General features: G+C 39.6%; 1 protein-coding gene across 1 annotated transcript in view; it reads right to left on the minus strand.

Annotated features, from left to right (window-relative positions):
* The window catches only part of LOC149311815 (phenylalanine-4-hydroxylase-like), a 44,034-nt gene that overhangs the window by 13,716 nt on the left and 15,482 nt on the right, over positions 1–14,836 (minus strand). Inside the window, exons 3-5 of the mRNA XM_089526722.1 lie at positions 13,709–13,892; positions 6,328–6,416; positions 4,048–4,115 (exon numbers count right to left, since the gene is read on the minus strand). Coding sequence (XP_089382848.1) covers positions 4,048–4,115; positions 6,328–6,416; positions 13,709–13,892 — 341 coding nt within the window. The remainder of the gene's footprint in view (positions 1–4,047; positions 4,116–6,327; positions 6,417–13,708; positions 13,893–14,836) is intronic.

Consider the following 14,836-nt stretch of genomic DNA (forward strand, 5'->3'; position numbering starts at 1 on the left):
CACTGCACCAAATAATCAGAACAACGTGTTGCAATGAAACACCCACCCTGTTTGCTAGAGCTTGGAATTAAGCCACCAATTAACTTTTTATGTTATCAATTTGCTATCTTAATTTCCCCAACTTATTTGATCCCCCAGTTAACACTAAAGTTAAAAAATAGGTTTTAATGAAGAAGGTCATTAGAATTCATCAGGGTGGGTGCCTCTTCCGCTTTAATTTTCGGTAACATGGCATGCCTCAGAAGATATCGTAGAACTGGAGGAAATGGATTGAGTGGCTCTATTGATAGGAAAGCTAATCTGTGTGATTACTTTGGGAAGAGAAAAGAAAGTAAAAATAAGAAAGAGAGAACATTCTGAAATCTATATCAGAGTAGAGCCTTTGTGGAGCATAAGAGCTGAATTTGGGAAAGAAGAAAAAACAGAAATAAGTGAGTGCTGGAATGGAATAAGGAATTATTATTATTTATTTATTTATTTATTTATTTATTTGCTTAGCAGGAGAGAAAAGCCCTCAAACAGCCAAGGCCCTTTCAGAATATCAGGCTTTTCAGGCCTGAAAATAAAGTGTCCCTTTTCCATGGTCGTGCATAGATGGAAAATGTTTGGAATCTTTCGGGGTGGGAAACTGAGGTCTCTTCTGTAATTTTTTTCTCCCATATTCATTATATTCTGGACTTTTTATTGTATATTATTATACAATACAATATTTGGGATGAGCAGCAATAAATCTCTTTGTAATCATACAATACTATGTGTACAGTACTTAATTAAGTGAAAGATTTCAGTGCTCTCTAATTGAAATAAATAATTCCTTATCAAGCTTTATCAAGAAAGACTGGAAAAAACAAACACAACAACAACCCACCATCTGGGACAATACAGCCTGGCGGTATCCATTCCATATTCAGAATATCTTATCTTACTGCAGAGTTTTTACTCCAGAGTTTTCTCTGGTGTTTGCTCTAACAGATACCACCATTTAAATGTCCAGGCGAATTCCTGATCCAAACAATGAGGTTTTTATTATTATTATTATTATTATTATTTGTATTTTGTTTTTTTACAAAGGAAGCAAAGTGGATTCCAACAGTATAAATAAAACATCAAACAATTAAAAGTTACAAATAAAAAAAACCCAAACACCAACTCTCCCCCCAATCATAAAAACAGTGATCAACCAATAAAAAGAGATTAAACATCAAAAAAATGTAAAACTATCCAATAGGAATACATTGAAATTTCGGGCAGATTAGCACAAGAAATGAATCGTCCTCTAGAGGAGGGGGGACGGGGGTGATGGTATCAATCAATTTTGGTATCGGTATAAATAGAGATATCAATAGAGGGGGGAGGCAAGTCTAACTGATCTAATGGATCTAACCTACTCTGGGAAGGCTTGCCAGAAGAGATCCATCTTAATAGCCTTTTTAAAGGCTTCCAAGGTGGTAATATGGCTGATCTTGTCCGGCAGGTCATTCCAGAGCATGGGAGTAGCTGATGAGAAGGTCCTCTGGGTCACCACTGAAAGTCTGGTCTTCTTAGGTTGTAGCAGATTCTTCCCAGAGGACCGAAGTGTGCGGGGTGGATTGTATAGAAGGAGGCACTCCTGCAAGTAGTCAGGACCCAAGCCATGAAGGGCTTTAAAGGTTAGAACCAACACCTTGTACCTTGCCCGGAAACTGATAGGCAGCCAGTGGAGAGATTTTAAAATCGCTGTAATATGGGCAGTTCTGGATGTGCCCGTGACCAGCCTGGCTGACATGTTTTGTACCAATTGAAGTTTCTGAACTTGGCACGAGGGTAGCCCCATGTAGATCATGTTGCAGAAGTTGAATCAAGAGGTTACCAGCACATGTACTACTGTTTCAAGGTCTCCTGGCTCCAGGAAGGGGCACAGCTGGCTATCAGCCGAAGCTGATAGCAAGTGCTCCTGACTGTCACATCCACTTGAGCTGTCAGTTGAAGCGACGAATCCAGGAGCACCCCCAAGCTTCGGACAGAGTCCTTCAGGGAAAATGTGACCCCATCCAGAACTGGCTGGCATATCTCCATTCCCAGATTAGGGGTCCCTATTACAAGTACCCCTGTTTTACCTGGATTCAATTTGAGTTTATTTTCCCTCATCCAGTCCATTACCGAATTAAGACAGGCATTCAAAGGAGAGATGCCATCCTTAGTCACTGCATCAGTCTGAGAAATATATCTGGGTATCATCAGCATGCTGATAACACCCAGCCCCATGTCTCCGGATGATTTCGCCCAGTGGCTTCACGTAAATGTTAAACAGCATTGGGGACAGAATTGCACCTTGAGGGACACCCGACTTGAGCTCCCTCTTGGCCAAACAACACCATCTAGAATCTGCCCGAGAGGCAGGACGGGACCGGAACCCCTGGAGTACAGTACTCCTGATTCCCAACTCTCTCAGGTGTTCCAGAAGGATACTGTGATCAATGGTGTCGAAGGACATGGAGAGGTCCAAGAGCACCAACAGGGTGCTTCCCCTGTCAGTGCCCAGACTGAGATCATCGACTAAGGCGACCATGGCGATCTCAACTCCGTAGCCCATCCTAAATCTGGTTTTCTTCTCCTGCTGGTAGCACAGATGAGGCTCCCAGATCACATACTGGGCATCTAATTTGCCTCAGAACTGATAGGTGCACCAGTGGAGGCGGCGCTGCCAAGGGAGGAGGAGGGGGAAAAAACTTTGGGCTGGGAACTGGCCTGGACATTAAATGGTGATGTCTGCCAGGAACTGTCCTGATTTTGAAAGGCAACAGTGTCAGGGGCAGTGGAAGTGGACCCAGGAAATAGCAGGAACAGTTAGGTAGTGTAGACAATCTACCCAATGTCTTCATGGAAGAAAGTGTACTCAGGGTAGCTCTGGTGTAGGCAAGCCCCAGGTCTGGGTTTTTTGCATCCAACACAGGACTGGATTAGAGAATCTGTAATAATTCTATGTACAGCAAACAGTAACATACATGCTAGTTTTCCTGAGTACTTCCACATAGGCACTAACTAAATGCATGGAAAATTATGATTGCTGCTCATTTGGAATTAGACAAAATGAGGGAAGGAAAGAGAGAACATGTGTACACGTGCACACAGATCATTCTTGCAGGGCTAAACAATGCAAAAAGTTACTCTTCTGAAATACAACTCCCACAATCCATTGGCCATGTGGGATGTGGATGTGTTTCAGAGCTGAATTCCCCAAAGCCAAATTTTGTGGTAGCATTGTGTCTGAGCCAACACCACTTGCACTGGAGCTTGGCAGTAAATAGTTACAAATAGCCTAGGCTGTTAAAAAAAAAGCAAAAAGAAACATTACCCCTTTTTCTTACTTTTCTAGTTAAAAGGGGTTTAATGTTGTCAAATGTTGGATGAAGAATAGCATGTGGTTCAAACACAGGTTCATGCTCAGTTATGGGTAGAATGGCAACAATCTTGATGAGAAGGGTATGTGTATGCTTTTCAAAACTATTTCAGCTGCTTTTGGAGAAAGTAAAATAGAAAGATCTTTTTAAATGTGAACTTTGGATCTAGAAGGGTAGATCTTTCTAAAAAGTAAATTTGCAAACATGGGTCTATACAGTTTCTGTCCATGTCATTCTATCTAGTAGGTCCATATCTTGCTGCAGCCTTTTAACTTACTGAGTTCTGCATTAGATGTCTGTCTTCCTCAACCCTATCTTGGCTCCAGTAAACCATTTGCACTATTCCCAACAGAAGCAGGTGAATAAACAACAATGGCTGAAGAACAAGCCAACCTACATTAATTTAAGCATCACAAGGTAAATCAGAAGGTCTTCTTGCTGATTGCATGCCCAGATCCTACAACATGTGTGAGCAAAGACTGTTGTTTGGCTGAGATAGAGACCTACTGACAGCAATGAGTAAAGAGCAGCATATGGCATTTTTATAACCACTTGAATCCCCAGATACATTTCTGCATGATTGAAAGAATGAACAGGTTCATTTTTAAGCACCTAATTTCAAGATAGAGAAGAGGTTGTTTTTGTAGATTGCAGCTTGCACACTTACTGTCTATAGTTGTATGCTATATCTGCAAATTCTTTTCTTCTGGCCCGGTAAATAGGATCTTTGAAACCCTGGAGAAATATTATGGAAACAATTGTTTTGTGAGCACTTCAGAGCCCAAATGTCAAGGTGATTTAAGTTATTTTGCGTTTTTGTTACAATTATATCCCGCTTTATTCCAAAGAGCCAAAAAGTTAAAACACTGCTGTCCTTATCTCTCTTTATTTACATATTAGCCCTGTACAATAGGATGAGTCTGAGAGAGTGTTGGGTCTAAGACTATTCAATGAATTCCACACCTTGGAAATGGGAGAGCAGAACCTGGATCTCCCAAGTCTGTGTACAACACTTTGACCATCACATTTCTTTCAATGCTCACCATGCCAAAACATTTAACTAAGTTTTAGGTCAACAGAAATGGTACTTGTTTAATCTTAAATATAGTGTCTAGTCTCATTATTTCATAGTTGGTCAACAAACAAACTTTTGTGTCTACCTAGAGATAGTAAGTTTTCCTCCATCACTTCCTCTGAAATCTTCCTCCTGTTTCCCTTCTAAGCTCACCTCTATGTTCTTAACTTTGTAACCGCTGAGCAAAAATGACAGGCATTGGACAAATGGTAGAAGTCAACCTTATTTCACTACAGATTCATTTTTACCACTCTGGAGACATGAAAGAAAAGCCCCTAAATTTGGTGGAAGAGTGTCTTAAGAGAAGCAGCAGCAATGAGGAACTCACTTGATGAACTTAAGGCCTCAGAGAAGGCTTGCAAAGGAGGTGATATTTGCAGCTCAAACAATTTAGGGCTTTAGCAGTAAAAACTAGTACCTGGAACTTCACCCAGAAACAAAATTGGTACCCAATTCAGATGCATCAAAAAGGGTGTGGTGTTTTCAACAGGTGGCTAGCAGCACAATCTTGATCCATTACCTCACCTATGCCTACACATAGGCAGACAATTTGTCCAGTGGAAGCTAGGATCAGTTTAACCCTCAATCCAAATTAACAAAGGAGAGATTTGGAGAAATGTCATGTACCCAGTTAAAAATATGAAATGGATCTTCCTTGGCCTGTCAGAGAAAATATTCAGGATTGTATAAAATAACAACAGTGAAGTTAGCTTACTTTTTCAACATGTTAAATGTTATTTCTCTCTATGTGGATTTGCATTCTGATCCCCCTCAGTCTAGAGGAAAGGAACTGTTATTTAATTAATAGCAGCAGTTAGAACTAGAATACATATTTCCTTTCAGTGCATTGAAATTTGGTTTGGTTTTGTTGACAATTTTTGTCTCGCTTTCAATGACAGTCTTCTTTTATCCCTGACAGAAGCCTTGAGAGGGCTCTTTCACTCACTCTGTTCTTCAGAGCAATTAGGTCTTTTCATTCCACATGCTTTCTTTTCGGATTCTACCAAATATTGTGTGCTAAATAATTGTACAGAATATGTCACTCATTTTAAATGAAGCTCATGAGCTAGCGAAAGACTAATCACTCTGCATCAATTAGCATAATAGCAGTAATTATTATTTCTTTTTTTCTGCATTGCATGTAATTTATTTACAAGTATTCAGCTTTGGTTAAATTAATAGCAGTAATTTTGCATCTCCTGACATCAAAATAAAGTATGCTTTCCTGTCTTCTGAGTGTTAACAGATTGTGCTCCTGCTGTCCATTACTACTACTACATCTACTACTGTTTCAATTTATACCCTGTTTGGTATGACTAACAATCTGCCTCCCTCCCCCAATGAACTAAAATCACAAAATACTAACACCTAAAATAAAAGTACAAATATATGCTAAAATGCTAATGCACAATACAAGGAAGACAAAGAAGAAGCAATAAAAGGCAGATCAAACATGTATTCCATGCAACCTTCTACAGATAGGTATCTTTTCAACTGCCATCTGAAAGAAAAGATGGGGAAGCAACCAGATTTCTTACTGAAGGGGATTCCATTAAGGATTCATTTATATAAAATTTTAACTTGGCTGACAGTTTTATGCTAACATGCTTTGCTATATGGCCAACCCCTGGATGTATTTTCTTAAATTATCACCTTTATCACACAAAGGATAAAGTGATGGTGATGACAGGAATGCAAACAAATGGGTATTTATATTTTTTTGGATGGGTGCATGTGTCATGGGAATTGAGTATAGCAAGGCTGGAACAGCTGTATGTAGTCAGCCAGTTAGCATTGAATTCACCCCATCTGAATCTGCCCAATGACTGATACAGAGACTGAGAAAGAGAGAGTCAAACTTTTTTGCCTTACTGGGTGGTCAGCATCCAGTTCTGCTCCATAACTGAGAATCTGATTAGCAAATCTGTCAAGTTCTTGAATACTTCTTGGGAACCATGGTACTGCGGGAGAGAAAAGAAACATTCATTGCCTTTAGATTTTCTTTGTTTGGTTTTGTTTGTTTGTAGTCATTACATTAAAAGAATATAAAAAATGAAAATCCAATCTAGTGGTGTCTGCAGGTATTTCAGTGGGGAAGTGAATCTGTGCCAGGTTTTGATACAGAGCTGTCCAAAGTGCTGAGTCCTATCTGCAAAATGAGTTCACCGCGTTGGATAATTCTTTTATAGTTTGCATCAAAACCTGGAGAGGAATCACCATTCCACTGACGTAGGAAACCACCACCACAAGGTGTAATCCTTGTCCACTTGATCACTAATTGCCTGACAATTACTATGAAACAAACACACATAAGAAGGAAAGATTGGAAGTGCAGTGGAAATGTTGTAAATGAATGTTTCCAAAACTTACGAACACAATCTTTTCCATTAAACAAGATCTTTGTTGGCTAGGTCCTAGGTGAGGAACATAACCCATCTATATATTTTTCTCTGTTCCTCTGTCTTTCAAAACCACATGAAGATCATCTTTTTTTAAAAAAAATAGTAATCTGCCAACTAGGACCTCATGCCTGTATATTGCCAGGTACACTAAAACAGTAGAATCCATGGATTTAACTATGGATATCTCTATATTGGACTGTGGTACAGATGGCTTTAGAAAATGCAGTGTTGCTTCCTCTTGTGGATTCTTTTTTATGTTAATTTTTAAAAATGATTCTCTGGTATATTTGCCATCTGAAATGTTCTACATGTCAGCTGGCATCATCATCAAAATTTGCTACCTTGATAATGCAATCTTAGACACATCTGCTTTAAAATAAGGTTTATTGTGTTCAGTTGGACTTCTTCATGGGTAAATGTGAGTATGGTTCTAGGTCATGTATAGTGAACTAGATTAGTGATGCAGTGCTGTGTACATTTACTCAAAAGCAAAGGCTTGCTAATTTAAATGAATTTTACTTCCAGGTAGCACTTACTAGGAAGCTTATAAATTAGGAATAAGGAAAATTCAGACTGTGGGCCATAGGCAGTCTCTTGTGTTGGCCTTGTAAGGACACCCACTCTTACCCATTCTTAATCCTAAATTGTTTTTTAAAATTTTTTATAATAAATATAGAACACAAAATTATTACAGTATGATTCAACTTAAGATACCATAGCAACATCCTATGAAATTCTGGGATTGATAATTTGATGAGGCACTAGAGTTCTCTGAATGAAAATTCCAAATGTCATTGTTGTGTGCCTTCAAGTCATTTCCAATTTATGGTGACTCTTAAGGCAAATCTATTACAGAGCTTTCTGGGGCTGAAAGTGTGTGACTTACCTAAAGTCATCTTGTGGGTTTCCATGACTAAGCAGCAAATCAAACCCTGATCTCCTTGTCCTATGCTCAAATCATCAAACCATGCTAGCTCTTCCCTAAACTCCAGACACAATGATTCTAGAGGATGGAACCATGGCAGTTAAACTGGAATCAGAGCACTATAATTGAGTAATGTGAAAGTCCTCTGTTTTCAAGCCTATAAATATATAGTACATAAACATACATTTAACCAGAGGTGAGTCCAGTGAGCTCAATAGGATCTGCTTATGCAAGAAAAGGATTCTGACATGGTTGCAGAGGCATGGTCATCCCGGTCCTCATATCAGTAATCTTTACACCTACCTCCTGTTGTCATTGTTGTTGTTAACTGCTTTCGAGTCAACTTTGACTCATAGTGACCACATGAATGAGACCCCTCCAAACCTCCCTTCCCTCTACTTCCTGAAGTGTGTTGAACTAAAACACCTATAATCCATGTAGTCCAACACAACTGGAGAGCAACATGTTCTGAACATTGAAGTAGGCTAAATCTCTGGCATTTGTAAGACACTTTAGTTCTTGTTCAAAATACCTTACATGTATAATATGATTTAAGTGAAATTCCATTGCTTATACCACTCTTAAAAGCCTCTGTTTATAAAACTGACAAGAGTGTATATGGCCTTTAAAAAAGAAGAAAAAATCCACCTGTTTTAAGAGATAAAATTTAGACATTCCTCAGTAGAGGGCAGCAGCAGCAAATTATTAGCTCTTTGGATATACAGTATTTGTGCTGTGCAACTAGAACCCAAGCTAATGCAGCTAAAAGTGAAGAATTCAGATGTAGTTTAAAATCTTATGATGTAAAAGTTTTTAAAGTTTAAGTTAGGAATGAAGTTAAAACACTGATAATTTAAAACCGTACAAAGTCATTTTAAAAACATAGCAATAAAGATAAAATAGTAGTACAGATGTTGTGTGCTACAACCCCCTCTGAAGAAGCTCGCCAAGAACCCCCAGTGATAGGTTCACCATAGGGTCACCATAAGTCAAAAAACAACTTGAAAGCATACTACTACAACAAATACTTACAAGCACCATTATGTTCAACAGTACTTAATCCCCTGTAAGCAAGTACATGATTGCAGTATAAGTATGTGAGCCTCCATGTTTAAATGCTATCAGCATCTGGTTCCTAGATATAGCTAGAACAAATGGAAGGTAGGAACTGGCTATCACCACCAGGCATTGTTAATTCTCAGCTTTCTGGGGCTTTCAGATGGATGCTGTTAGAAATTTTGGGTTAGATCAGCTGTGTTGGTTGAGGATGATGGTAACTGTGGTTCAGTACATCTGAAGGACACCATAATGGGGAAGACTGGAATCAACAGCTGGCAGTTTGTACAAAGGCTAATTTGAACTGCAGTGCTCACTCTATGCCCAGATCCAATAGCAATGCCTTTTAGGGGAAACATTCATCAGTAGTTCAAGTAAAATGATACATCATTTATATCTATTTCTATAGATAGCCAAATCTCTCTCTTTGTCTCTCTTTCTCTAGATAGATGGATTTTTCACTCTGTATGTATATAAAATCTTACTGTCACTTTTCCTAAAATGTCAAGCAACAAGGCGCTTCAACATGCTTTCTCTTGCCCCTGTTCAACAGACACACTGTCTCTTCTCGCTGCCATTAATGAATGGCCAGGCTGAGCTGTCGCAACACTGACCCTCTGTGAAGCTCTGCAGGGCACAGGCTGGGCTGATCAGTAATAAATATTGATTTGCCTGCTAGAGGAACAGCCGTGTTTTATAGTCTTGCTGAGGACACCCAAGTGGTGACTAGTTTAACATGGAGGTCAGATACTTAATGGGATGCTAATCAGTGGTTTATATGAGGGGCAACAAATCCACAGGGCTCCAGAAGTTCTGCAGAACTCTGCCCATTCTGGGGAGGGGTCAAAGGTAGGACTTGGAAAATTTATTGTGTTTTCTAGGCACAGGTCTGAGTCCTTAAAAAAAAAGAGTCAATTGTTCTGGTCACCCCCAGGGTCCCAGCAAACAAGGCTTGTATAGACCCTCAGCTGTCTCTGGACAGCAATAAATTGTAGCTTCCTTTCCCTGCTGAAGTAGGATCATACTTAATCTTTTTATTCAGGGCTCCAAAGGGTCTAACACTAAATGTTCAATTGCCCTCTTTTGTTTAAGGTTTTCTAAAAAAAAAAAAGATGTTCAGTTTTAATGACAAATCCATTGAACCCTTTCTTTTTTTTTTAAAAAAAAAGTCCTACATCTGGTATGACATTGCAGATATAGTGGCTGCATTCAGATGTCACAGTAAACCAGGAGCAGGGAAAGTGTCTCTCTCTAGATCAGGGATGAAAAAATGGAGGCTGTGGGTCACTTGCAATCTCTGGATTCCAGCTTTTTGATACCTGAAGTCCCCACCTCAGCCAGTCTTGCAAAGCCTGCTGAATTCCTCATTTAAAAAAAAAAATTGGTGTGATTTTTAGGTGACTTTGCCCCCATGAAAACATACTTTGACAACATAGCACACCCCCAACCCCTATCTAGAACTCTTGTTCTCCAGTTGGTCCTCCATATCCACAGGTTCTGCATCCATGGATTCAACCACCCACAGTTTTAAAATATATTTTTTTAAATTCCAAAATGCAAACCTTTGAGCTTCTCATCATTTTATATAAGGAAAGCAATTTGATTACACCGTTGTATATAATGGGACTTGAGTATCCATGGATTTTGGTATCCACAGGTGGCTCTGGAACTAAAGACCAACAGATACCAAATGCTGGCTGAGGGATTCCGGGCGATGCTGCCCCCCAACATTAATATTTTCAAGCTCTATCTATCTATCTATCTATCTATCTATCTATCTATCTGTCATCTGTCTATCTATCTGTCTATTTTACTTATACCCTATCCTCCAACAAAAAAGGCTCACAGGACAGCTTGTGTTTTTTTAATAGTGCATTGAAAATAGAGACAGGGAAATTGCATCAGTTCTAGAATCTGCCACTCTCATGCACCTTTTCCAAAAGATAAGACTGGCTATACTTGCAGAAACTTCACAAGAGTATTCAATAAATGTGTATCTCAGTGTCCAAATCCTCACCACATTTACTCAAAAATTAGATCCATTGATTACTATAACCTTGTTGCCAAAAAACAGCTTTGAGATGCTTGACAATGAAATAGAATTTTGTCTTCTCCATTGGGGGAGGCAGTAAAATTATAATGAAGAATGAAGAATTTTTTTAAAATCCTCCTAACCTGAACAAGTAATTAAATCTTTGATTTTAGGTGACTATGACTCCCTGCCAACGCATAATGTATTGTCTCTCATTTTCTTTTCCTGAATGGTGGTGTCCAGTTCCTCCAAATATTTCTCTCTTCCCCTTTGCAATGTCATGGATAGGACACAAAAGAAAGGGTAAGGAGATTATCAGGATTTATTTCAGGGAGGTATTCTTACCCTTTCATGTTGCTCCCAGGAAGGAAGAGGCAGCAGGCCTAAAGCACTGAAAGCCCAACCTTAACTGAAATCCTATTAGGATCACATCTGCTGTCCAAAACGCCGTATTCATAAGAATGGGATGGATGTGGGTGAAATTGAGAAGAGGGTGCAATGAGCATTCAGACCTTCTCTTCAGGAATGATATTTTTTGTAACTGTTTGGCTGTCCCCAGTAGACTGTTCTACCAATATGCATATTTATTATTTGTAAATTAATCATGCCTGTTCAGTATTGAACATAAATAAATGAACTTATGGACTCATAAAGGTAAAGGTTTCTCAGATGTTTCTGACTTACTCTTTTGGGGAAAGCATGCTGGGCTCCATTAGGTGTTAGAATTGTGTAGCCTATAACCAGTCAAGGTCCCTAGTGTGGCCTTGTTCCCATTCCCCTGATATCACTTCACCAACTTTTCACCCTGTATTTGGCCCCAAAAAGAGAGCAACTGCACCCTTCAGAAGGCCTAGAAGGTTCCACGTAATGCAATTATGCATTTCAGCCACACCTTTGGATGGGGATTAAAACAGCCCATATGCACAATTGGAAGGGTTTTCTTTAAAGTGTGGAAGGAAGGAGTTGAATGCAATCTAGATATGGAAAATGGGATGGTGGTACCTCCCAGACTTTCCATAGTTGGCCACCTCTGGCTACATGGCTTGGTTTGGTATGTCATGTTCTTGTGTATATGGGATATATTCTGACAATTGGCTTGCTGGCTGAGGGATTCTGGGCGATGCTGCCCCCCCCAAAATTAATATTTTCAAACTCTGGATTAGGGATAAAATAGTTGCCCATAAGTACTCCAATTACCTCTATTACAATTACCTCTACACTAGAGCTGCATAATTTACAGCCCTCATGTGGCTTCTTGAGGTATGCTTTGTGGGGCCATGTTTCCCATCACCATCACAATTGAATCACCTCCCGGAGTCCTTCGGAACCACACAATTATGGCATTATAATCCCAAATGACAGGATTTGCAATTTAAGGAGGAGCATTTAGAATTCTCAGCCAGAGAACTCTTGGCCTCACTCCATTACAAATCCTGGGATTCCACAGGATGGGGGTTAAAGTGGAATCATAGCGCTATGACTGTGTGAACGTGAAAGGGCCCCTGGTAAGCATTACTGTTTCAACACCACTCATGACAGTACACCACAAACATTTCTGTACCACAAATTGCAACCTTTACAGTCTGGAGTTTAAAAAAAATAGAAAAAAGAAAAGAAAAAGAGTTCCCACTTATCCCCTTAGGGATTTGGGTGGAGGGGTTGGTCATTTTGCTTTGCATTGTTGGTAGGCAGTTGTTATGAAAATTACAAACAGAACAAAGGCAACTGCAGCTAAGAAATCTGAAATGCTTCAGAAGGATTGGTACAGAGTTTTGATAGAAGGGGAATGCTCAAATTTGAGTGTGTATGATTTGCTGTCCCTTGCACCTCTTTATGAGTTTGGGACAGTTTTGTATGAAAATGGATATTTAAGCAAGAAATATGCAAAACTGCAGAAGGATGAGACAGAGGCAGGGATTCATGATGAATGGAGAAAAAAAGCTGAATTTTTCTTCTTTTTCATCTGTTTTCTTACCAGGGCAGACTTTTGGTGCCAAAGTAATAGAAAAGGCAGTAAGACAGGAATGGGGGATGTGTGTGGAAAAGAGAGAGGTAGAAAGATTTGAATATTCAGCATTTTCCAAACAAGCACTCAATGTTCTCCTTTCTGCAAGTTTCATAGACTCTACCAAAATTATTGTTCCTTAAGAGAGAGAAGTAAGAGAACAAACTGACCCACTGACTGGATCATTTCTCTCTAATATATTACTTCACTATCTCTCCTCTTAAGCACTGAGATCATAGAGCCCTAGTGAAACCCATCTCTGTAATCAGAAGCTGAAACTATCATTCATACTACACACACTCCTCTTTCTCTCCCCTGTTCGTAGGCTTGAGTTTTCTGCATATGGCAGATTTGGGAAGAAATTATATAATGCATAAATGTATAATTTTGGGACAGGCACTTACTGGGTCTCTATGTCCAAAATGCTAAAGAATCTTTGGGGTGTTCATAATTGGATTGAGACCACTTTGGAGAAGTCCCATCTAAATCCAAATACTTCCTGATTTTTTCAGTCACGTCAGTTTAGTCTGCAAGCAATGTTTTAATTCAAAATATGCATTTTGGTATGCAGTTTAACAGAAAATACACATTTTGTATATGTTTTCTTACATTTTTGAAACCAAGGGCTGTATTGCAAATGAAGAAATAATAATAAAAAAGATAAATGCATTCCAGTCTAAGTATATATGAAGTGAAAATCAGATCAATTCACTTAAAAATGAGGACCTGACAAAAATCACTGCATATTCAGAGGTGGCACAGGTGGTAATTTGAGCACAAAACTCACATGATGTTGGAAGGAAATCTTGTTGTTCTCAACAAAATTTTCTTACCTGCATCCTTCCTCTTTTCACGTGAAAGCTCATGAACATTTGCTCCAATGTCATCTCTCAAGGTCCTGATGAGTTCCTCAAGAGCAGGAACATTCTTGCTTTCCACATTGATGAAAAATTCATACTCATCTTTGTTCAGCCGAGAAGGTCTGGACTCAATGTGAGTCAGATTTATTCCCTTTTCCTAGAAGAGAATAGCATTGACAATATGTCACTATTTGCAAGGTAGCCCAGAAAGTAACTGAGAACATGTTTTTCTTTAAGGTGTGTATAACCCTTTATATGTTTGTTTATTTTAAATATTTTTATCCTGGTAACAAACGGATAAAACAACATCAACAATTTTGGAAATTCCAAATTTAAATAAATAAATAAAGTGAGAACATATTAAATAATTCTAATAAGCTGAAACAGCTTGAAGAAGTTAATGCTTAAAACTACATTAGGCACCAAAGGCTTTAATAAAAAAATCATGCTTTGTCCAAAAGAAAGCAATGTTGGTGCCAGTCAGTGGTGTTCCCACACCAGGTGACACCAGGTACAGGGGGCAGGACTTCTGGGGACAGGACTTCCAGTCCATGACTTCTGGTGGGGTTTCTGGGAAGGGGTGCCTGAAAAATCCCCCCTCCCCCCCGCAGGGCCTGGGTGCCTGAAAAAGCCCCTCCACGAGTCCTGGGCACCAGGAAAAACCCCTCCATGGGGCCTGGATGCCAGAAAAAGCCCTCCTATGAGGCCTGGGTTCCTGAAAAAACCTCCATGCAGCCCAAACAGCACAAGCAGGGGGTAGAGTGCCAACCTAATGTCACCCCCCCCCTTCTTGGTTGTCACCCAGTGAATTTCACACACTCCACATCCCGCCTGTGACACTACTGGTGCCAGTCAGGCCTCCAAGGGTAGGGCATTCCATAAGTGGGCACCAAAACTGAAAAGGACCTCTTCTGCACTCTCCCACAATGTTATCCCCCCCTAGTGGGACACAGAAGAGAGCCTCTCTGATAGATCTCAATCTTCAGGCAGACATGTATACATGTGAAAAACTAAGAATATGGAAATTGCTTTTTTGGACTTTAACTCCCAGAATCTCCCAACCAACATGGTTCCTGCTCCTCACTACTCCAAAATATTGGT

This window comes from Sceloporus occidentalis, unplaced genomic scaffold, assembly GCF_023333645.1.
Source record: "Sceloporus occidentalis isolate IW3139 unplaced genomic scaffold, rSceOcc1.0.p SCAF_5, whole genome shotgun sequence".
Taxonomy (NCBI): Eukaryota; Metazoa; Chordata; class Lepidosauria; order Squamata; family Phrynosomatidae; genus Sceloporus; species Sceloporus occidentalis.